Genomic DNA, 23788 nt, shown 5'->3' on the forward strand with positions numbered 1-23788 from the left:
AAAGAGAGAACGAGAAGCTGCAACACATATTTGAGTATTTGAACGTAAGCACCTTTTGCTGGTTGTGCACAATTCTGCTCATACATTTAGGAAAGGCTCTTTGGAGTGGGAAGACTGAAACAAATGTATAGCTCAGTGAAAAATAATTCTCCTCACCTCGTGATACATTACTGCAGTGCTCCTTCCACCTCCTGATACATAGTTTGTCTCTCCTGACATGTTACTCCAGTGCTCCCACCCCCTCCTGATACATTACTGTAGCACTTTCCCCCGCCCTCCTTATACATTACTGCAGTGCTCCCTCCACCTCCCGATACATTACCATGGCCCTTTCCCCCACCTACTGTGGCGCTCCCTCCACCACTTCCTGGGGCCTTGCTACATCTCTCCCAACATCACCCAGCCTACAAGGTGTTGGAACTAAATACATGCAAAGTCAGTGGCTCAAAAATAAAAATGATAAACAGGTTCTAACAAGTATTTCTTCTTTCTGTCCTATAACAAGTGTTGATATTGACAACTCTCCGTTTCTTGCTCTTGATTAACTTGCCCTGCTTGCATTGTTTCCCTCAGGGACTTATGCGTAGCTGTCCCACTGCTGTTATGCATAAATAACCTTTCATGCTCCGTGACCCTCATCAGCAGTTGAGGAGCAGTCCAGGGCAGCCTTTCATGAACTGGCCTCCTCATTAGCAAGCCATGGAGAGTTCCTGGAGCAATCTTTCCTGGCTAAACCCACTTCCTTGAAATTGCCAGCTGCAGCAGAAGTACTTCAGAAGTGGAGCGAGCTTCAGAATGGCAGAGGATGGCAGATAATAAATCAAACACAATGAAAACACAATGTGCACCAAACATTCACAGGAGTTATGCAGAGGCAATCAGTCCATCATCAGCTTGCAAGTCACAGCCCAGGTGTTAACAGGGTAGCATATTTATTACCTCATTATTATTTGCAGTAAATAAATCCAGCATTTAGTTAATGCCCTCCTCCCTTCCCCTTGGGGCATATATTTCTAAAACTACATTTGGTGCATATGTGTACACACACACACACACACACACACACACACACACAGAGTATGTTATATCATGTTTGAGGATACATGTAAATAGATAGTTAGATATTCCCATACAAACACTACTTTCAGTGAATGTTTAATGTTGGACTCTTTATCTCTGAGTTCAGATTGCATATCCCACTCATGTGAACCCTAGAAAGTCAGGAAATAAGCAACAAAGCCATGCATTTCCATTCCGCTCATTACTTTCCCTTCTCAATCTAGCTATGTCCTTTTTACCCCCATCTCCACCCTCATCCTGAGCAACCATTGTACACCCCTGTTTATTGGGTATGTGCTCAGGTGTTTTGGTGATTAATGTAGGGTAGGTGTGGCTTTCATTACACTGTACAGGACTGTGTATTGGTGTATGTAAGCAATAAAATACTGTGGCAGGCTGCAAATGGGGTATGGGGCCAAGGAGGTGCTAAGCTTTTCTGTAATGTTCAGGAGAACTTATGCAAATAGGTAATATGTGTTGGTGATTGTTCTAAAACTGGTATTAATTTTTATGTAGAAATTAGAGCATTGAAATCTGCATCAGCATGCAGGGAGAGAATAAGGATGTGAGGGGCTGAGATGTGAGTAAAGATGTGGAGGGCATGGGGCCAAGGATGAATGCAGGGATGTCCCAGGTGGGATGGAAAGGTCTGTATGCCAGGGAATCTGTGCTTGAAGGGTTTCCTCTGTGTTGTAGTGGGGACTCCTTGTTGTACTGATGCCACAGTGCAGAGATGTACTTCTGCCTATTCTGTGCTCATTCAGTTTTGGTTATGTTGAGAGAGCTTCTACAGTTTCAATGTAAGTCAAAGGGTAACGTCCCTATGAAAAGTTTCCTTCATGGAGATAAATAATACTCATCAATGCATCCTTCAGAAGACAGTGTAGTGAATCCAGGACGCTAGGTATTGAAATGCTCATATATTGATTGGATCCAATATATTTTTCCCCCCAAAGGCAAAAATTCATAGTAGAGATTTAGTATTTTCTAAATTTAGCTTTTAAAATATAAGCTCTGCTTGTTAGAAGAGAATAGAAAGCACTTAAAATGTTATATAAATAATAAGGTGCCTTTCTCAAACCAAAGACTGTCTGTATATGCTTCTATGTAATTGTAGGGAAATAGTCTTGGACCAAGACTCAAACTGGATGTCAAATTTTAGCCGCGAGGGAAATTTGGTCATGGAATTAGAAATTTCTAAATATAAAGGAAAATTTGACAAAACTTAAATGGTTGAGTTCCTAAGGCACAACTTCAATAAATCCATGTATCAAAAGAATACTATCATCAGTCATGGGACACCAGGAAGTTACCATGTTTAGTGGCATCAAACAGCTTTTGTGACATCCTCAGTCATGAGTGGAGGGTGTCCAAAGACAAAAGGATTCTTTCCACTTGTGCCCCATGACATGGTTAACATTCTCCTGGGCTCAGCATTCTGTCTGCTAACTCCCCTTGGGAGTGCAAGCCACCCCAAGAACAGCAGAGTGGAAGAGGGGCCATCGCCCTGTGCATGGCTCTCAGACACATGCTAGCTGGCTGCTCACAAACCCTAATCCTAAGCCCACAATGCATTCTGGAGGCAGTGCAGCTACAAACCACCCCCTACTCAGAGCTGCTAGCCCTCAAGCAGCATATATGCAAAACAATCTGTTTGATTCAATATCATTAGTCAGAAACATTTGCAAGCCCATTGGGATTAATTAAGCCCCATTGTATCCTTGCACATACATGGGCAGAATTCACTTTTGTTGTGAGTGAAACTCCATGGAGATCAGTGGAGCTTGGCCCACTTATACCAGTGGTGAATTTGGCCAGTTAAATTGTACATAGAGTACACAATAAAGCCTGGTACGCTTTTCAATAGCTGTTTGTGAATTGACTTCTGATTCAAAATGTCGAATTCATGTATTTTTAGTGTATTATCTAAGCGTAAAGAATTATTCCTTTCCCCCTTCCTGGGCTGAATAGTGATTAGTTAGCAACTGTCTCTGTGCTTAGAGATATGGGTGCACTCATTAATGCTGTATCAATAACACGTCAGAACGCTTTTGTATAGAACACATATTATGTTGAGTCCTTTCCAGAGACTATCAGTCTATCATTCTTGGAGAGGATATTGTAGTATAATCCATCCAGAGACAGCTCTTCCAATTTCCGAAGGTTATTGTTAATGAGGATGCATGTAGGATGTAATCACTGGCAGGAGTCTATGCTTCAGGGTACTGTAAGGCCAGCAGACAAGTCAGTGGCCAATTTTATCTGGCAGTTCCCTTTCCCTTTTATCAGAGCCATTTTGCTGAAGCTTAGGGGGATTTAGAAAGAACTGCAGAGAGGCTTTGGCTTGTAGAATTTAATGACAAGGTGTGAGGGGACAAGAGACAAAGCCCAAGAATAAAAACTATCTGTGTGTTGGGAGCTGCTGCTTCACACGGAGCTGCAAAAGCTGAAGTATGTTCCTTAAAACACTAATGGCCATGTTGGAAGACAACATTCCAGTTGTGTGGGTCCAGAAAAGCACTGGTTTGGAAGACTCCCTGTAACCTCGTTACTCTGGCGGAAGTTTCACTGCCAGCATGGTCTTGCCTCAGCAAGTTGCCTCTATAGTATGAAATAAAAGGAAATTCAATACATTCTAAAGTGAACTGTGGTTATCTAGGCCAGGTACCATGTTTCCTGTCTGTACAGTAGATTGTCAGAGTCAGAGGAAATTTTATGTATCAGCCAAAGTAGTGTGGCAATTTGAAACTGGTCACGACCTGTTTTGTTAGTTTAAATGTTTATTTTTCATGAACTCCCAGTGGAGTTAGTGGCAGTCGATGGCACACAGCACAGGACCTTGCAGGATTGAGCTCTGAAGGAGCAGTCATGTCACGTACTACAGTGAACATACAGGTGTGATAGTACACACTGTGGGCCAGACTGCAGTTGGCCTTACACAGGTGCACAAGAGACAAAGGTGGCACAAACCCCCACTTGTAGGATAGTGAGCACAGGCATTGCTTGAGGCTAGCATCAAAGTGGCGTTCACCCAGAGGAGGCAGGGAAGAATGGGTGAAAGCAGAACTATGGCCATGTGCCTGTTCTGTACCAGCCAAAGGAGCTGGATGTGCCTAGAGAGAAGCGCACACAGGACACTTTCGAAGGATGGCAGAGCTCCTGTTTTCACCTTTCCCAAGGCCCCAGGAGGAGTCCTAGCTGAGTCAGCCAGAATCCCTCTGGTAACTCCCAGGGCTGAGTGGCAGCTCCTAACTCACACCCAATATAGAGCTGATCACTAAAGGCACAATCTAGTCCTTTGTAAACTTTTATGTCCATGAAGATAAGCTTTCTGGAGTTCTTATCAGTAGCCGTGCATTTGCCTTTACAGAAAGTTGAATAGTCACAAATATTTGATAGCCAACCCCTCCCCCCCCACACACACACATACGCACACGGTATGTGTGAGAGCTGTTGTGGGGAGGCCTGTAGGTGCTGAGCAGCCAGCCCTTCCACTGAAGTTCAGAATAGTGCGCTCACACAATTAAGTAATAATTAATAATACCTAGAATTGTGATAGTAAAAGTCAGTCACAGGCATAGCCTCTTCCTGGGAGGAGGACAGGCAACAGTAAGGAAATGAACCCCCCTGCAGACATCCCAGACTCCCCTTGTATGTTAAATATGTAATACAATTGTTAAATTAAAGTATTTGTACAGTATACATAAACCCTTAAGGCCAGAACTTCAGTTGATGGAATCTGGCATTGTTCCACTGATTTCACCAATTTAAACAAGTGGAGGAGGGTGTGTTCCTTAGGACAAGAGCCAGGTCTTTGTCTGTCTGTGTTTGTACAGCACCTAGTGCAATGGGGCCCTGGCTCACTACTGTAATGTCTCTAATAAAAGTTAACAGTATAACTTCAAAACCCCTTTGAAGTGGCCTTTAAATGTGTGCTAGCATGGCTGTTTTCAATTCTAATGAAAAACATCAAACATATGAAATATTGATGGTAAATATAGGCAGTAAAATAATTTTTCATGAATTTGACACATTTAAGACCTAACTGGTTATTTATATATTGTTTGATTTATAAAATCACATATCCAACAGTCTCTAAGCATATTATGAGTCATGGTTACAAAAGACTTCTTTCAGACCAGGAAGGCAACAGATTGATAGTGTGACGGAGGGGTCTGGACTGTATTACTACTGGAAATAAATAGAAACCTGTTTGCAGAACTCTGGTTAAAGATATGACTCCTAGAACTTTTTGGGCCTGATTCTTCATTGACAAACCAGAATGGCTTTACACTCATTTTGCATTGCTGTAATTGATGACACATGGTGCAGGGAAACAGAATCAGGCCCTTTTATCTTAATGGCTGTTCAATGGCACTGTGAGTACACAATAGTAAAAGTAGGGGAAAAGCTTGCTTTAACTGACCAAAATGATACCTAGTAGCAGTAAAGATTTATAATATGAACAAGTGTAGAACATTAAGCCCCTTTGCCTTTATCACAGGTCCTTTAATTATGCCTGCAGCAAAGAGCTCAGACCTATTCTTTATTGTTGTTTAACTAATACTTAATTTATGTGTCTTAAGTTATCTGTATTTTTGAATAATCATAGTAATGATGAGTGCTTTACACTGTGCCTCTACAAGCAGTAACTAATCTTTATGACACCCGTCTGAGATGGATATTGCTTCTGTCTTTACTGGAGTTATTCTGGGATTTACATCAGTGCCCATGAGTTGAGAATTTGTCCCTAAGCAAAAGATCAAGGCCACAATGAAACTTAGGGTCAGAGCTGGCACTCTAATGCCAGGAATTCCGAACTCCTAGCCCTGTGAACCAGCCTCTCTCCCTAGGCAGCTCCTGGAGTTACATGATTTGTTTGGATAAGCATTTGAAAAGATAACTTAGGCAAGGATTGAATCTGGTGCAGTAATGGATCACGGAAGATGTCTGGGCATGAAGGTAGTTCTGTGGGCTCATCACTTGCATTTCAGTTCTGCCTTGTTTCTCTAGCATGCCAGATAATTTAGGTTCTTCAAAAGATGTGCAATACCAATCTTGAAGACTGGTGAAGTGTGTTTCACAAGGATATAGGATGTCATTGTCAGACCTGGGATTAGAACTCAGGAGTTCCTGGTGCTAGTATTTTGCTCAGACTGGTAGAGCCTAGTGGTCTTATTCATACCCCATATTACAGTGTCAGGATCCCCCTCCCATCTAGCTGTAGAGACGGTGAGGGTAGTTACAACCCTTCTTCCCTTGACCTGTTCATGATCCCCTTAGGGTTGTGACCTTCAAGTTTAGAACCAATGCACTTGAGTAGCTCATACCTTTGCCAAGCATGTTGGTGGCAGTAAATTGGAAACCTCTCCATGCTCCAGTGATGGTGCATCACATACCCCAAATCACTTTTAGTCTCTTCCCCCTTTTAAGTGTCAATTTAAAATCTATCAAATGAACAGTTTATTATCTTTTTTTTATTGCCTCTGCAGTGTTTGAAAATAAAGATAAGATTGTGATAATCATGGAGTATGCAAGCAAAGGGGAGTTGTATGATTACATCAGCGAGAGGCGGAGGCTGAGCGAGAGGGAGACGAGACACTTCTTCCGGCAGATTGTCTCCGCTGTACATTACTGTCACAAGGTGAGCACAGCATTTGGTGTTAACCTAACTATTTGAGGCTTTAACAGTGACTCTCATGCATAAAAGAACCAGTGAGGTAAAAATGTTCAGCTGCAAAAGTGGGAGGGTCCAGGTGCAGTATTTTATGTGTACAGCAAGATATCACAAGTGCAAATATTTCACTAGTTCACCATCCATGTTTAGAGACTAAAGGCCATATCCTCACCTGGGCCCATTTCCACCAGCTAAGTCCCTTACACCAAGCCTAACTCCCATTTGAGCCTTTGAAAATGTTCTCCTTATGTGACCGAATTCTCCACTAGCTTTCTGTAGAAGAAAGACCACTGTTAGTGACACAGTCAATAGAAAAGGATTGACAGTTTTCCTGTAATTTGAATTCAGAACAATTTTTGACAGGAGAATAAGGTACAGTATATACAATTTAAAAAAAAGCAGAGTAGAGGTGTAAATATACTACATCAGAACAAGGGAACTCTTTTGAGAGGGGAAGAAAGTGAGAATACTTGTCATGGAGTCATTTAAGTTATCCAAAAGTAACTCCTCCAGATATAATAGGAGCAGCAGAAGGATTCCCCTTGTTGTTGTCTTTATCCTTCTTGGCATGCTTCTGAAGGACAATTTAAGTCATGAAAAACAAGCTTCAGGCTGATTAACTTCATGGGCCCTTCATCCTCCCTTACGGGCCCTGGTTGTCCACATACCCTGTGACTGATGCAGTCGTAGGGATGTTACATTCATGACATTTCAATGGGTGTTGCTTTTATCTCAGCAGTGCCCATCTCCTCTCCGGAACCTGTTGAGGCAGGGAAGCATTATCACCCCCATTTTTACAGATGGGGAACTGAGGTACAGAGAGGTTAAGTGACTTGCCCAACATCACACAGGAGGTCTGTAGCAGAACAAGGAATTGAACTTGGGTCTCCCAGGCGAGTGCCCCAACCATTGGGCTATCCTTCCTCCTATGGGCCATGGAGGTATAGAGCTAAAATTTGCACCAGACTAAAGCCAATAAGCAGCTAGTGCAGCCTTTTTGTTAGAATTTTAAAACATTTTAATCTCCCTTTAAATTCTGCTAAGTAAGGGAGGTTTGCAAAGTCCTCAGTGCCCAGCACAGAAAATCCATCACAGTCTTTTGTGCAGGGTTAGTTTTCAGAACTTTAGGAATAAGATGCTAAGACTTAAATCCTTCTTGTTAATTTCCATGCCTAACATTTGCAGGCAGTAGCTGTCTTTTAGGGTTATAACTCCCCTTGCCCAAACAGCTGCACACTGGAGGAATTAGAGCTTTTCTAAGGACTAATGTCATTGACAGATTCTGTTTTCTGGTGCCTGGGAAGAATATATTGCTTTCACACAGTGGGGGTAGGATAGGAGTTGGAATTAAGTTCCGAAAAGAATCCCCCTGCTGTTTTACAGGCTTTGTGGGAGGACAGATTCCAGTCATTCTTCTCTTAACCACACAGCAAGTGACTAATACATCTCCTGTCACTAGTCACTGGGCCGTGAGTGTTATGACAGCAAACTCAGCCTTGAAATGTAGATACAAAGACCACCCTGATGGTTCAGTTCTTTAACCTGTCCAATATCCCCCCCCCACCCTTTTGTTTTTCATTTTAGAATGGTGTTGTCCATAGGGATTTAAAACTGGAAAACATCCTTCTTGACGACAATTTTAACATTAAGGTAAGGTTCTTTCTGTCCTCTTCTCTGAATGGCTTTGCAAGTTCCATAGCAATTTTTAGCCGAGGTGTGATTGGATCCAGTATTATAGCAACAGCAACTGGCAAGTAACTGAGCGGGTGGGAAGTTGAGGAGAAAGAGTACTGTGTATGGTTAGTTTGAAGTGCTAAATGGAGTTTTGGATAATTCTGGGGGGAAACCCTTCTCGCCACCCAAGGGGCTCAGTTCCCAAAGCAATATTAATTTGCCAGTGGAAGACAGCAGAGTGTTTCAAGCGGTACAGTTTACATTACAAATGGTATTATTGCTGGCTGCTGCTAAGGCTCGAAAAAACTTTCTTAGCCTAGAGGGTTCAAGTGCCTCCTACAGAACACTCCGAATGTCCTTTTGATCACGTCTGGAAAATAAGCAAATAGAGTTTCAAAATAAACCTAGAAAAGCACATGTGCTTCATTAGGAAATGGCCTTAGAACTCCAGACACAAATGTAGCTTTCTGACTGGTGATCAGTGATGTCATATCCATGTCAGTAATCCCCAGTGAAAGCATGGGAATGACCTTCTTTCCTTTCTTCTTCTTCTTCTTCTTTTTTTTTTTAATAATAGCCATAAGACAAGATAAGTAATGCACATTACTTGGGAGGTTAGTGAAGTTCCTAGATGGTGAATATGTTTCACCTTCAGCTTGGTGTCAGTTCACACTCATGAGGCATACAGTCACTGTCCCCTCCTGATGCAGCATAGATTGGTTAGGTGTATAGATCTATGGACAAACAGAGAGGCAGATGATAGATACTACCCACTGGCTGTTGTGCCTTATGGCTTAATTAAGAAAATGAAGCAATCAGGAAACCATCTACACAGCCAACTATCCCAACAGCTCAAGTTTTGTCTTTGTCAGTTCTCTGTCCTGTCTCTCCACTGATAGCCACCGTGCTCCCTGCTCTGTCTTTTGTGCATCATACTAAGAGATCCTATTCATTTTAAATGTATGCACAATGGAAATGGAAATAGACAATAGCATATGGTAGGTACCATCTGTGTAAAACTGATGACAGAAGCTACTTTGGCTCAACGGGTGGATTAAAGACACATAAATATGCAGTTTCTAAAAATAGCATTTTACAGAGGGCACGTCCTATGCGACACTTGAATGTTTGTTGTTAACGTTAGGGTTGTAGTGCTAGAGTCAATCTCTCCCATTATGCGCCAACAGTGTCACCAATGCTGGCAGCCCCACTGCGCCTTTTAATAGCACTGAAAACAAAAAATAGCCTTTCTAGGACATTGTATGTAGTCCAGGCTTCTGCATGCAGGATGGCCTCTCTTTCGGCATTACGTACCAAACTATCTTCCCAGCTCATCACAGATTTCTTGAGAGAGAGAAGAAGAATTTGGGGAATTTGTTAAATGGAATGGGCTGCGTTCATCACATGCAAACCAGTCATTTTCTCAAGCCTGTAGGAAATTGCATCAAGACAAAAGGCCTGATTCCCTCTTTATGTCTGTTTTATACCACTTCAACTCTTCTGATTTCAAGGGACTGAATCCTGATTTAAACCCCAGTGAGAGGTGAATAATACCCAAACTCAGCGTGATCAAAGCACTTCAAAATCACAGACTTTTTTTCTCAGATACTACAGTGGTTGGTGCTATTTTTGGAAGATGCTAGTCAGAAAGTAACTAGGGGCCTGATCCTGCAAGTCCTCACCCACATGAAGCATCCTGTTGACTTTGATGGGTATGAGCCAGGACTGCTCTTGTGAGCAAGGGTTTGCAGGATGGGGGTGAAATCCTAGCCCCACTAGCGTCAGTGGAAAAACTTGTGGCTGGGATTTCACCCTGGGGCTCTAGACATGTCAAATACTGCAGTGGTACTTTAACATAAATCTTGTGTTCATAGAATACCTGAAGAAATATTGGTAGCTGATGAATCTTTTAATAATTACACATTTCCTACAGCTCCCAGTAAAGAACAACTTGGGGTATTCATAGACTGTTTTCTCAAGGACCCCCCTTTGTTGGATTAAATTCTGCTTAGCCTACCGTGTGTGTGCCTTTTGCATATTTTCAGTTCTTCCTCACTCATTCCTTTGCTAAAAGTAATGCACATCTCTATATGTGCAAATGTGCATGGGCATGATATACACACAGGTGGCTATAAGCTGTCTTCCTTTCTCATGATGCCTATATTTAAACAAAGAAGCTCTTGAGGTTTAAGGATTGGGATTTGGAAACGGTTTATATTTCACAATCCCACTATCAATGGTGTTTGAATTTGGATTCTTCTGAGGGAGGGTTTTTTGTACCTTACCTACCACATTGAGAACTACTTCCAGTACTTGATATTAAACAGACTGCTGCTATTTGCCTTGATACTTCGGGGTTAGAATTTGTTATTGTGGTTTCTATGTTAGTGACACAGGGTTTTATTTCCCCCTTTTTTTCCTGTTTCATAAACAGTGTTTGTTGGCAAGGAAACACATCTGGAGCTGTAAATTATTTATTTTCAGTTGAGTAACTCTAACAGGCCCTGATTCTGAAAATATTTATACATGCTTTATGCAGAAAGAAAGAAATGTGCAGTTTGGGGCTTTAGGAAGGGGTGGCTGGTTTTGAATGCTCAGTGGAAACACATCTACTAAAATGGGATGAGACTTATAGTTTTCTGTCTTTCTAAAATGCCCATCCTCATGAACTAATATTTATATTTTTTATTTTGCCAGTAGATCCCAAAGCCCTTCACAAATTTTACTGATTGGTTGTAAGAAATGTATATAAAAAGGAACCACTTTGTTCACTGGGTTGCAAAGTATAAACTTTTCAAATAACTAGTGACACATATAGTACAGATTACACAATTGTACTATTCATCCACTATGTTAACAGCTAACATCTAATAAATGTCATTATAAGAAATCAGAACAATGTAGAGTAGCACTCTATAGTGCTTTTAGGATGGGAAGTGAAGAACATTTCATCTATTAGAAATTACCCTCTGAGCTCAAGGATTCACTTAGTCATTTTATTTCTATTTGATATCCTGCCAACTTTGGAGCCATCCTTAAATTTGATCTGATTAAATTTAAGTCATGAGGCAGATGAACAGTGTGCATAGAGATAATTGGGTTTTCGAGTTTAATTAGCCAGTAAAGTCTCTGGAAACTTGAAAGAGTCATGGACTGAAGTACAACAAACAGGAAGAATCAATGTTTGAAGATTGACAAATGTAGCATCATTGGAATCCAGACAGTTGGGAAGATCCCCACTGTTCCACAGATCAGAGTGCGTAGGGGCCTCTAATCTAAGTTACATGGTTAGATTACCAAAGGACTTTCTATGGTGGTGGTGTTCCCTGAAAACCATTTCTTGAACACTCCCTGAAATGGGGGGAGCTGTTATATATTAAATCATAAATAATGTCTTGTTTCAGTCACTCATGAGAAGGATTGTGTGCTCAGATCCTTTGGAAGTAAAGAAAAACCACCATACTAGTTTTGGCTTAGAACTGACCATTGCAGTCCTATAGCTTAGTACTTAATGTCCTAAGCCATCAGTATTATGTTGCATTTTTGGAGCAAATGGCTGCATAATCAGTTTCTTGGTAAATTGTGCCTTAGCACAGAATCTCAATGGATAAATCATATAACTCTGCAAAGTATGATGATGCTAAGACCTCTGAACTGAATCACGGTGTTATTTGGACCCAGAGTGTTACTATTCTGCATGTCAGTAATGGTGCTGACATCACCTAGCACAGCGGTAGTCCAGATCCATGAATGAGGCTCTTAGACACTACATCAGTTCCAGTAAATGATTATAACAAATATGGACAGTCTGTTATGTCAGGAAAGAAAAAACATTTTTTAAACTAAGAAAGGAAACTGATAATGATGAAACCTGTCTGATTTGTGTTACTAGCAGATTGACCACTGAACTTCCCTGCCTCTGGAACAGAGTCACGGGTCCATGCTCAAAAATGGTTCTCCCAGGATATTGACCATCTTTATCCTGGAGCAGAAAAATGGGGTGGAATCTCATGAGTTGATCCCTCCCAGGATTCCCCAAGTCAGCACAGTCTGCTATGTTGAAAAAATATTACAATCTTTATTGCATTGTATACCGTGCAATATACATAAAGCAATAGTCAGTTTAAGTCATGTGGTAATGAAGCGTGGGATCGTGCAACAAATATTAGCCTCTCCCTGTCCTGACTCACTTCCCAGCTGCTAGCAATACAATTTACTTTAAAATGAATTTATTACTACTTTGGGCTTCCGACCTTGGTCCAAATAAGAGCTTCCTCCCTCTCACTGCTGCTCCTCCAGCTCTCATTAATTTGAAACATTGTGTGGAATGCTGGAAACTAAGAGTCTCTGTATGTCGAATGAGCTCACCCACCTTGTGAGGATCTATCTTTTATTGGATCAACTTCTGTTGAGGAGTCAGATAAACTTTTGAATTACACAGAGGTCTTCTTCAGCTCTGTCTAGCTCAAAATTTGTCTCTCTCACCAACAAAAGTTGATCCAATAAACGATAGATCCTCACCCACTTTGTCTCTCTAATATCTTGGGACCAACATGGCTGCAACAACACTGCATACATAGATCCTCCCAATCAGCTACCCCTTATGCTGCTCCCCTCAGCTCAACTGAATTGCAGTCTCCCACCAATGCCTTTTGTACCAAGAGGAAGGGGGTCACCCTCTTTCACAATCATGCCCCATACATGCCTGTGCAATCAATGGCTAGAAAGACAGTAGGGCTAAGGCAGCACCAAAAGACCAAAACTCCTGTTGATATGATAAACTTAAAATGACACAGAGTGACAGCAGGAGAGAAAAATGTAAGTAGTAGTGACAAGAAGCTGCTAACTGCACCTTCGGTTGGGCCTTAAAATGGAAACAAGCCAGAATAAGTGCTGGTAACCCATGGGGATTACATATATGCAGAACAGGCAGTTTGTTCACAGTAGATACATGTAATTCTTGAAAATTTCACCCCTAGCATGTAAATTCTTCAGTCATTCATCTGCTTTAATGGACCAAATATATTTTTAGTCTGCTTTGAAATACAAAGAGCCAGATCCTCATGTGATGTAAATCAGAATAGCTCCATTGAAGTCAGTGGAGCCAAGCTAATTTATACCTACTGAAGACCTGGCCCAAGTTCTTTAAATGAATGCACACTTCATGGAATTTACAATCCATACATATAACCAACCAATAAATTACATCTAGGTTATTGTAGTTAACAGTAAACATGTAACATGCACCTCCTAAAGCTAAGGGAAGAAAAGCCTGCTGCCAGCACTTCCCAATTTTGAAGGTTTTTTGACTTAATGCTTTAGCTCCATTTAAGTGCCAAGAACATGAAGTAATCTTGGCTTCTATTAATCTTGTTTTGGGGGGCACGACAGTTTTTACGGGAAAATCTGATAAATATCAGTCTGTGAGTATGGGAGTGGATTGTAATATAAATACCCTTTTCCTGAATGGCCAAAATGAAAACATGAATGTCCAAGTCTAGGAGTTCCTTGGTGTGAAGAGTGGTATGTGTAGCCCTATATATGTCAATGCACATATACACACATTTTATACATTCCATGGCCTTAAGGGAATGTATTTTCTTAAGGAAGCATACTGTGCAGTGTCTGCCCCTGTCTTAGCTGTATCCTGAACTAAACCAAAGCTCAGGGACTAGCAGGAAAGTTTTAACACTGAATTGGTTCCACTCTTCTTCTGATTGACAGGACACACTTCATAAGACTTAAAACCAACTTCCTGCAAGCCAGTCAGAGTGACTTGATAAGAAAGTGGAATTTAGGGCAATTAAATGCAATTTGAGCCATGAGAATATGTCTGCAGATTGCAGTAGTACACCCCATTCAATGGTATTCCAGCCATCCAGTGAAGATTTTACAAAACATACTTATTTAAGGGTTGAATTTGCTACAACAGATTGATAATGCACTAGTTGGGATATTGAATAAATTCAAATTATAATAATTATACTGGAATGGGATAAAGTACTATTAATGGAAAGAAATCAGCTACTCCTTCAGGTCTACTTTAGGAGCTGCAAATATCTGCAGGACTCTCACACACATATGCACCCCAGCAAAATATTAGAGGTGGGAGCTTGAAATGGGATAAATAGGATTTTAAAGGTGACCAAGGATTTAAGCAAAAAATGGACATGGCTCCCGTTTTTTTCTTTATGATATATAAAGAAAACCTGGAAGTTCTCCTCCACCCTGCTGCTTATTTTTGGTTTTTAGTCTGGCATTCCCTAGTTTTGCGGCAGAACATTGGAGGTGGGGGGTGTCTCAGAGAAAGGCAAAAGAGTGAGGGGTGTCAAAAAAGTTTAACAAGAACCTCTTTTTTCCTAAATGCTGATTATACATTGCAGTTATGTAGATGTTAGCAAGAGCAAACAACGACAAAAAGTTTTAAATGCTGAAAAAAAATCCTCTTTGCCTTCTGATTACAGTATTCTGTTTTTGCTTTTTTGTCTTTTATGATGTCATAATATCACTAGTTCTTCATGGTAGAAAAGGCCCGCATTTATAAGGTGGAAAAAAAAAAACCTCAATAGAAAACTCCTTCCTTTTTAGTATTTTTCTTTTTGGTCTGAAAAATACTTTTGAAGCTTCCTTTATACATCATAAAGATGCAAAAACAGGGGCAAACCCAATTTATCGTTCTGTTTATTTGTTTTTTGTATTGTTTTTTGTTTAGGCCATCTATTATCATGGCAGGAACCATGATACAAGTTGTCATACTTGTCTCATGTATTCTCTGCATGCTTTCTACCCTTCTTGCATCCCTGGCAGCCATTATTGTGTGTGTTTATCAGCTCCACTCCACTGCACCCCTAAACCATCTTCTGCTGGCTGAATGGTCTTTTGCATTTTATGGGCCCAACCCTCTGCCCCATTTTTTGCTACACTGTTTTTCTACTATGGTGGGAGGCTCAGCCTTTTCCCAGAGATTTGCAGAAGGGGAAGAGGAAGCAGCTTCTGCTACCCTGCTACTGTGTTGGATTAATTTTTATAATGTAATTTAAATAACAACTAAATAAGAAAAAAATGTCTATCAAGGCATTTAAACTCAGCAAAGCTCCAGCAATGTAATTCCTAGTAACATAATCCTAGATGATCATCCACCCCCTCTACAGAACCTCATATGGGTTGGCAAGCTACTCTCCCCCCAGGATCTCAAAGGAAGCCACACCCCGACTCACATGATAGTCCCATTGAAGCCACGATAGTATGGTGAGCAGGATTTGTCCCGTGAAGGGACAGCTTGACTGTGCCTGCAGCTGCAGTGTGGCTTCTGGGGTAACTGCACAGAAAGCTACTGTGAATATTACCAATTCTAAGTTTTGTGAGCCATCATTTTTGTGTCAATAGTGTACATTAATAAAAATGTGGATCTCTATGACACAGACATTTGGGTCAAAAACAAGATGAAACTGAGCTATGTTGCCTTGTGCTGGGGAAACAATGAAAATGTAAGGGATGTGAGAGTTTTTATGCCACAGTCTCACAATCCTCAACTTTTGTTTGATAAGAACAAGAGCAGAGACTAGACCAGGGGTTCTCAACCTTTTTCTTTCTGAGCCCCCCCTTCCCCCCCAAATAAGCTATAAAAACTCCATGGCTCACCTGTGCCACCACCACTGATTTTCTGCATATAAAAGCCAGGACTGGCACTAGAGGATAGCAAGCAGGGCAATTGCCTGGGGCCCCATGCCATAGGGGGCCCCACAAAGCTCATTTGCTCAGGCTTCAACTTCAGCCCCACGTGGCAGAGCTCAGGGCCCTGGGCTTCAGCTCTCTGCCCTGGGCTTCAGTGAGTCTAACACTGGTCCTGCTTGGTGGACCCCCTGAAACCTGCTTGTGGCCCCCCAGGGGGCCCCGGACCCCTCGTTGAGAGCTGCTGGACTAGAAGAAATAAATAAATGTCCCAACAATCTCAAGGGGCATTTTTAGGAATGCAGGATTTGGGTCCATTGTTTCCAATTCAGAATGGACTTCTGTTTATTGCCTTACAGAGGGCACACTGGTTTGGTTGACCATTCAAATCCATAATGGCGTAATTGATCAAAGCCTATTGAACCTGGAAAGGTTAGACAGTGTGTTACTCTTTCTCCCCCTACTATAATTGGCTCCAAATGACTTCAGGTGCCACTTCCTTCTGTAATCTTATCCCCGGGTCCCCAGGACACCACTGCCTCACTTCTCCTGTTGAGTTCTAAGGGCCTGACTCTCAGTTTGCCTACACCTTGTGTAGGCTTTTAGACCAGTGCAGCCACATCAGAATGGTAGCACTTTATGCTCACTTTGCACTGGTGTCAATGACTACACATGGTGCAGGGCAACCAGCGGATAGTAAGGTCCAGGTTCTTCCAGTTATCCTTGCAAAGTTATGTGAGGTATCCAGGATTAAATGACTTACTGATGGCCGTCCAGGGAACCAGTGATTGAGCTGTGAATAGAAACCAAGAGTCCTGGTGCCTAATCCTGAAGATTTAAGCAGTAGATCTCACTCCATCCCTATCTTTTCATAAGGTAAATGTCAGTACTACAGACCCCTTTTGTCTTTACAGATTGCAGACTTTGGTCTTTCCAACCTCTATCACAAAGACAAGTTTCTGCAGACCTTTTGTGGGAGCCCACTGTATGCTTCCCCAGAAATTGTTAATGGAAGACCCTATCGAGGCCCAGAGGTAAGGGGGCACGGGAGAAGGAAAATGAAATTAAAATTAATCTTGTGTTGGTGGCACATGTACGATCTGTATTTGGTAATAATGAGCATGAACATTAGTTCTGTCCTGATAGTATCTCACACATAGACTATGTTGGGCCTCTCCAAGGTTGGAAGTATTCAAGCTGCCTTCTGTTACTTTCATTTGCTTTGCTTACACTTTGTCAGCTGTTAAATACCTGCATGCTGGTAACCAAGCACAGCTGGATGTTCCGTTGCTTTTGTGGTGCTAATGGTCTGGAAGACTGCAGGGATCAGCTTTTCTAGCCTTTACGCTTCTTGTCTATGTATTTTTAGGTCGACAGCTGGGCCCTTGGTGTATTGCTTTACACTCTGGTTTATGGAACGATGCCCTTTGATGGCTTTGATCACAAAAATCTGATCAGGCAGATCAGCAGCGGAGAATATCGTGAGCCAACACAGCCCTCAGGTATAAAAAAAGAGCTGGTGTAATGCAGTGAGATGATCGGAGTTCAGAATGGCTGGCTGACTTGGCCTCTACCAGCATTTTCTGGTGTGTCACTTTAGAATGACAAGTAAAAGGATCTCCCATCCCCTCTCAAAACATCATCTGCCATCAGTTCCCATCTGGATAGAGCCCTTACCAAAAGCCCTTTTGAAATGAAAGTTTTACAGCAGATAGATTTTATTGCCTTATGGAAGCTTTAACCGGGTCTTTTAACTAGATCTATGACAGTGGAAAGTCTGTTAGCTATTGCAAGCGAAATTGTTCAGACAAGCTGTAAACTGATACAAGGTCCTGATACAGATCAGTCTTCTAGTCTAACTACATTGTGTGATATATATCAAAAGCAGAGAGAAGTTGAATAGGGGAAGCAACCACTTGGCCCAAAAACCCATTCTGAAGTCTGAATTTAATACCAATATGTTCACAATTAATATTACACAAGGGAATGCCACCATGATTAGAACCCTGATAGAAAGGCACCAAAACATTCTAGTCCAGCTACATAATCATAATGGTCCCTGACCATGAAATCTATGAATCTATCAATAAATTTCACTAGGCATTTATTTTTCATCATTTGTTTGCCACCATTTTTCATATTCTCCCTCTTGGTTATTCCTACCTAATTTGCTTTGTGGAAATTTATCTTTAAAAATACATAAAAGACTATATTATAATTGCATTTTACTTTCTCTCCCCCTCTTTTCTTAAAAAAACCAAAGATACAAAATTAATAATATACATAATTTGAACTACCTGAGTGCCCTTTTGGTTTCCTCTAAGGCTTATACTAATCTGGGTTGATGTAAAGTTCAGTGCCTACACTAGATTCCTTCACTAATAAGGAAAAACACTCATCTACTTGAAAAGCCAGTGTTACATTTGCTTGGGTGTATCATGTGGCTTCAGATATGAAATAGCACTTAATTTCATTTCCTGAAGTTGAATTGATGGTCAAAGTCTTCCCACATAGCACGTTCACTTCACCTGTTTTGAGAAGCATAATTTCTATTAATCTGTCTTGCCCATATTTCCATTTTAAAATGAAAAAACAAAGATGTCTCTATTTTGACTATTTTAAATGTCATTCTTTGACCGTAGATGCTCGTGGTCTGATCAGGTGGATGCTGATGGTGAATCCTGAGCGCCGAGCAACCATCGAAGACATAGCCAATCACTGGTGGGTTAATTGGGGCTACAAGAGCAGCGTTTGTGACTGTGATGCCTTGAGAGAATCAGAGTCCCCGCTGCTGGCTAGGTTTATTGATTGGCATCACCGTTCGACGGGTCTCCAGCCAGAGACTGATACCAAAATGAAGTGCCTTTCCAAACCCAAAGGTTCCGAAGTTACACTGGAGCGACAGAGGTCCCTGAAAAAATCAAAGAAGGAAAATGACATTGTGCAATCGATCCAGGAAGGAGGGGCTGAGAATGCATCCAAACCAACCTCCAAGAGGCCCAAAGGAATCTTGAAGAAAAGGAGCAACAGTGAGCATCGGTCTCACAGTGCAGGATTCATTGAAGGAGTGGTCAACCCAGCCTTACCCTCCGCTTTTAAGATAGAGCAAGAACTGTGTAGGACTGGTGTTGTCATTAAGAGTGCCATGGAGGGAGAAATAGCAAGCAAATACGGCACTAAAGCGTCTTCCCTCATGCCAAAAAAAGGAATCTTAAAGAAGACTCAGCAGAGAGAGTCTGGCTACTACTCTTCTCCAGAACGAAGTGAATCTTCTGAATTGTTGGACAATAAGGATGAGACAGAAAACAGTGACACTTCCCCAGGCATCACTGAAACATCAAGAATTGGGTCTCATAGCCATTCCTATAGACGTAAGGGCATCTTAAAACACAACAGCAAGTATTCCACCAGCAGCATTGACTCTGCTTTGGTCAGTCCTGAAACACCGATGGTGGAAGCCATGGAAGAAGGGGTCCTGCCTGGTGATAGATTATCTCGAAGTTACAGTCGCCCTTCTAGTGTGATTAGTGATGACAGTATTTTGTCCAGTGACTCCTTTGACTTGCTAGATTTGCAAGAGAGCAGGCCAAACAGGCAAAGGATACGGAGCTGTGTCTCTGCTGAAAACTTCCTCCAGATCCAAGATTTTGAAGGACTCCAGAACCGCCCACGCCCACAGCATTTGAAACGTTATCGAAATCGGCTGGGGGACAGCAGTTTTTCCCTTCTCACGGACATGGATGATGTGACTCAGGTCTACAAGAAAGCTCTGGAGATCTGCAACAAGCTCAACTAGCACAGTGGAGAGGGTGGGAAGGGAAGGGAGTTGTCACGTGTACCTTTATGATGGAGTTAGCCTGGTTACCAATTTGCTGACAGTGGTAGGATCATCAAAATGGGTTGAATGCGCATTCTCAGCTGAAAATCATGACATATGTAAAAACCCCAAAGTCTTCTTTTAAGCATTATGCAAACTCTTTTAGTTTGCTTTATTAAAGTATTACCTAGTTGCCCAAAGAAAATATTCATATGGGATGCAAACATACAGTGCCTAGCACAGTGGGATCCTGGTCCATGATTAGAATTTCTAAGTGCTGTGATCGTACAAAGAAATAAATAATACCACCACCACCAGGATCTGGCAGACAAAGGCATAACGTAGATAAATTCAAATTGGAAATAAGGCAGGTATTTTTAATAGTGAGGGTAGTTAACTAGTAGAGCAACTTTACCAAGGGAGGTGGTGGATTCTTCATCACTTAAATCTTTCTCAATATTGGATGTCTTTCTAAAAGATATACTCTAGTTCATCCTGAAGTTATTTGACTTGATGCAGGAATTACTGGGTGAAATATCTATGGCCTGTGTTATGCTGGAGGCCAGAGTAGATGTTCACAATGGTCCCTTTTGGCTTTAAATGTCTCTGAATGTGCTATAGGAAGGGTAGTTTTAAATAGTCACCCTTTGTGTGGTGTGCCTAGAAAATTTGAGGCATGTGGCTACAGATTCACATTTTCCAGCTACCATGTCATTCTCCTCACTAGCAAGGAGCACAGATTCGTATCTGACTATCAGTACTAATAGTGAAAAAATACAAGAACTGAAACCATAGTATGAGCTAGAAAAAGTTGTACATTGCAAATGGCTAGTTGATTTCTGCTCCCCACCCCCAACATATTTACTAGGTTTGTGACATTTTCCAGATTGCCAGCCAAACAAATGCCTAGGAAGGGGGTGTGTTTATCACATTCTCTCAAGGGTTAATTAAACACAAAATCCAGATTTCAGTCACTTTCACTGTCAGCAAATGGTGCCACCTTGCTTATTAGCATGTATCTGAGAGTGGAGAATAGTTTGCTTCTAGAATGTTAGCTTAAGAAAAGGTTGTAGCATGTAGTAAATGGACAGAGGACTGAGAATCAGTGAGAATGTGCCTTTTTCCAAATAAGAATGCTTTGAAGTAGGTAGTAGTGGAACAGAAAGAATTTGACTATGAGTGCTGGAATGAGAACAGTAGACTCGACAAGGGATTTGTTGTAAAAATGCAGATATCTATCTCTATTTGTAATTGGTACTGCATGAGCAGTGGTAGTCTGAAAAGGAGAAAAATGTATATGTTTCCTTGGATATATCTAAATATCCAGACTTAAGGCTTCAACTCCCATAAAGGTACCACTTGGGTCTACTGGATTACCTGAATGTAAGCCTCAGTTAGCAAGGCACTATGCGTTTGACAGGCCTGGGCAAACTGGAGTCATATGGCCAGTTTCAGATCTCATTTACATGAACATATGGCCCTGGGCTTCATTGGGGCTGCACTGGTGTGACTGGGGGCAGAATTTGGCCTGTGAGGTCAAATTGGCTACAGCCCTAACAGTCCAAACACACAAACAACTGGAGGTTAATGGGCCAAATTCTGCTCTCATCTTTACCCCAAGACTTCAGCTGGGAGCAGAATTTGGCCCACTCTCTCTGGGCATGCTCTAAAATCCTAAAAGCCATAGAGAAATAGTACCAAGTTCCATTTGCATTAGCGGAGAATCCAGAATAGCAATGTGAATAGATTTAAGATCGAACAAAGAGCTGCTTTATTGCTCATTGCTTCCCAGCTTGCAAACTCCTTATTTTGTGTGTCACAGTACTTCACTCTGTCAGCTCCTCCTTAAAATCAGCAGGATTAACAGGCATAAAGGTGGGTGAGTTTTAATTTCCTGAATCGCCTTCTCTGTTTCAATGGAGAGGTTTTTTCCTCCAGGAGACACTTGGCCAAAATTCAGCCCAGGTGTAAAAGGCATCCGTGGTGGTGTTCTCACACAAAGCAAATGCTCACTGTTCTCTTGAGAAGGGGGGTTTCAGTATGATAGTGAGGCAGCCTGTCCTCCCAAGGGTTTACATGTGTTGTTTCTGCCTCTTCAAAAATCCATGTACTATTTTGAGGGGTGCAAAGTTGACAGGTTTGCCATATTCCATTTTAGGGAAATGTGAACTAGAGACCACATGGGTTCAGCAATTCAGGTGAGCTTTGCAGCCTTGGGCAAACGATGTTCTTTTAACTATATGCCCTAGAGTTTAAGATGCCAGACCCTGAGCTGGTGTAAATCAGCCTACTTCCCTTGACCTAATGGCGTTTGACTTCAGTAGACCTACACTGACTGATACCAGCTTTGAATCTGGCTCTAAATGGGTAAATGATTTATACAGGTTTCAAGATGAAGGAGACGGACCTCAGCTTGCTGTTGTGAGGAACTGAGAAGCACCCCAAAGGCTCAGATCTCCTTAGATTTTTGCCCAGGCCTGCCATCTTGTGTACAAATGTGAATGAATGATTGACTGCTTGCTGCCAAACTGGAAATGTCATGTAGGGATTTACTGGCATGTTATCATTCCTAGAAGAATAGAAAAAAAAAACTTGACTGCACATTATTATTAGTGTTGTGATTTTTATTTAATTTTTTTGTAATACAAAGTTGACTTCTTTTTTATTTGAATTTGTCTTTTTTTATTTATTGGTCTGAAAGCCATTTCAAAAAGGTATAATAATATATTTGGTGTAATTTAATTGGTGCAACATTATTTTACAGCTGCAGCCAAAATGGTTTTGTTTTGTTTTCCACTCATTGGTTGGCTTTAGAAGGCACACAGGGAAAACGCTGGATAATCACCCAAAGTGTTTGTATTTTTAACCTGATACTGTTTTTTATTAAATAAAAATAAAATGAACTGAATGTAAGATTTTTTTTCTCTTTAAATAAATATAGATCAACTGTGGCCAAATACCAATGAACTTCTCATGCAAAAATACAGCAGCATCTCCAGCAAACTGTACTGAGTTGTTTACTCAAAGCTTTTGGCTTATTTGTGTATTTGAAGAGAATATGGGTGGCCACTGAGACTTGCATGCTGAGCCCTGGTCTACACTGAGGGGTGGGGGGGGGCATTGATCTAAGTTACACAACTTCAGCTATGTGAATAACATAGTTGAAGTCGACGTACTTAGATTAACTTACCGTGGTGTCTTCACCGCGGTGAGTCGACTGCTGCTGCTCCCCCATCGACTCTGCCTGCGCCTCTCGCAGCACTGGAGAACAGGAGTCAACGGAAGAGCGCTTGGGGGTTGATTTATTGTATCTAGACTAGATGTGATAAATCGATCCCCACTGGATCAAGCGCCACCTGCCGATCTGGCAGGTAGTGTAGACATACCCTAAGAGAGATTTGGCATGAACAAGCCATGGTTTTCATCTATATTAAAATAGCACAGAGAAGAATAGCTAACTGGGATCTTCTTTCTTCGAGATTGAGATCCATGAGCCAGGTATGTTGCAGGTGAGGGCAGAACAGGCTGTCTCACAGCCAGGCAACAGCAAATTTATTTATGCCAAGCAACACCCCCAACACTAGTCCCTTCCCCTCCCTGGTCAGGGAAGGAAATGTATTATTATTTTAAATCTTCCTGCTGATGTAATTGAAGGCCTGTTTGGACAAAAGGTTATCAGCCATATGTTGCTATCAGATGTGCTGTGGTTTTAGTCATACGGCTTTCAGCAGGCCGAACCCGAGCAGTCAGCTGGTGGAAGACAAAAAGGGAGTTTCCTTTTGATTTAATTGGTTGGAGTCCACTTGAAAATTGGAGGCTTTTGATGCTAAGAGATTAAATCTTGGTGTTTTGTCTTGGCAATATGGGGTCACAGTGAGGGAAGCCGGAGA

At 41.6% G+C, this 23788-nt stretch overlaps 1 protein-coding gene across 3 annotated transcripts in view; it reads left to right on the forward strand.

The window, feature by feature from the left end:
* Positions 1 to 22806, forward strand: part of NUAK1 (NUAK family kinase 1) — a 61001-nt gene extending 38195 nt beyond the window's left edge. For 2 of the 3 annotated variants that reach the window (XM_034778310.1, XM_034778328.1), the window contains 5 exons: positions 6552 to 6703; positions 8321 to 8386; positions 16996 to 17115; positions 17451 to 17583; positions 18724 to 22806. In XM_034778310.1, the coding sequence (XP_034634201.1) occupies positions 6552 to 6703; positions 8321 to 8386; positions 16996 to 17115; positions 17451 to 17583; positions 18724 to 19877 (1625 nt within the window). In that variant the 3' untranslated portion in view covers positions 19878 to 22806. The remainder of the gene's footprint in view (positions 1 to 6551; positions 6704 to 8320; positions 8387 to 16995; positions 17116 to 17450; positions 17584 to 18723) is intronic. The other variant, XM_034778319.1, reaches the window with a different exon arrangement.
* The last annotated feature ends 982 nt before the right edge of the window (positions 22807 to 23788 follow it).

This window comes from Trachemys scripta, chromosome 1 (assembly GCF_013100865.1).
Source record: "Trachemys scripta elegans isolate TJP31775 chromosome 1, CAS_Tse_1.0, whole genome shotgun sequence".
Lineage (NCBI taxonomy): Eukaryota > Metazoa > Chordata > Testudines > Emydidae > Trachemys > Trachemys scripta.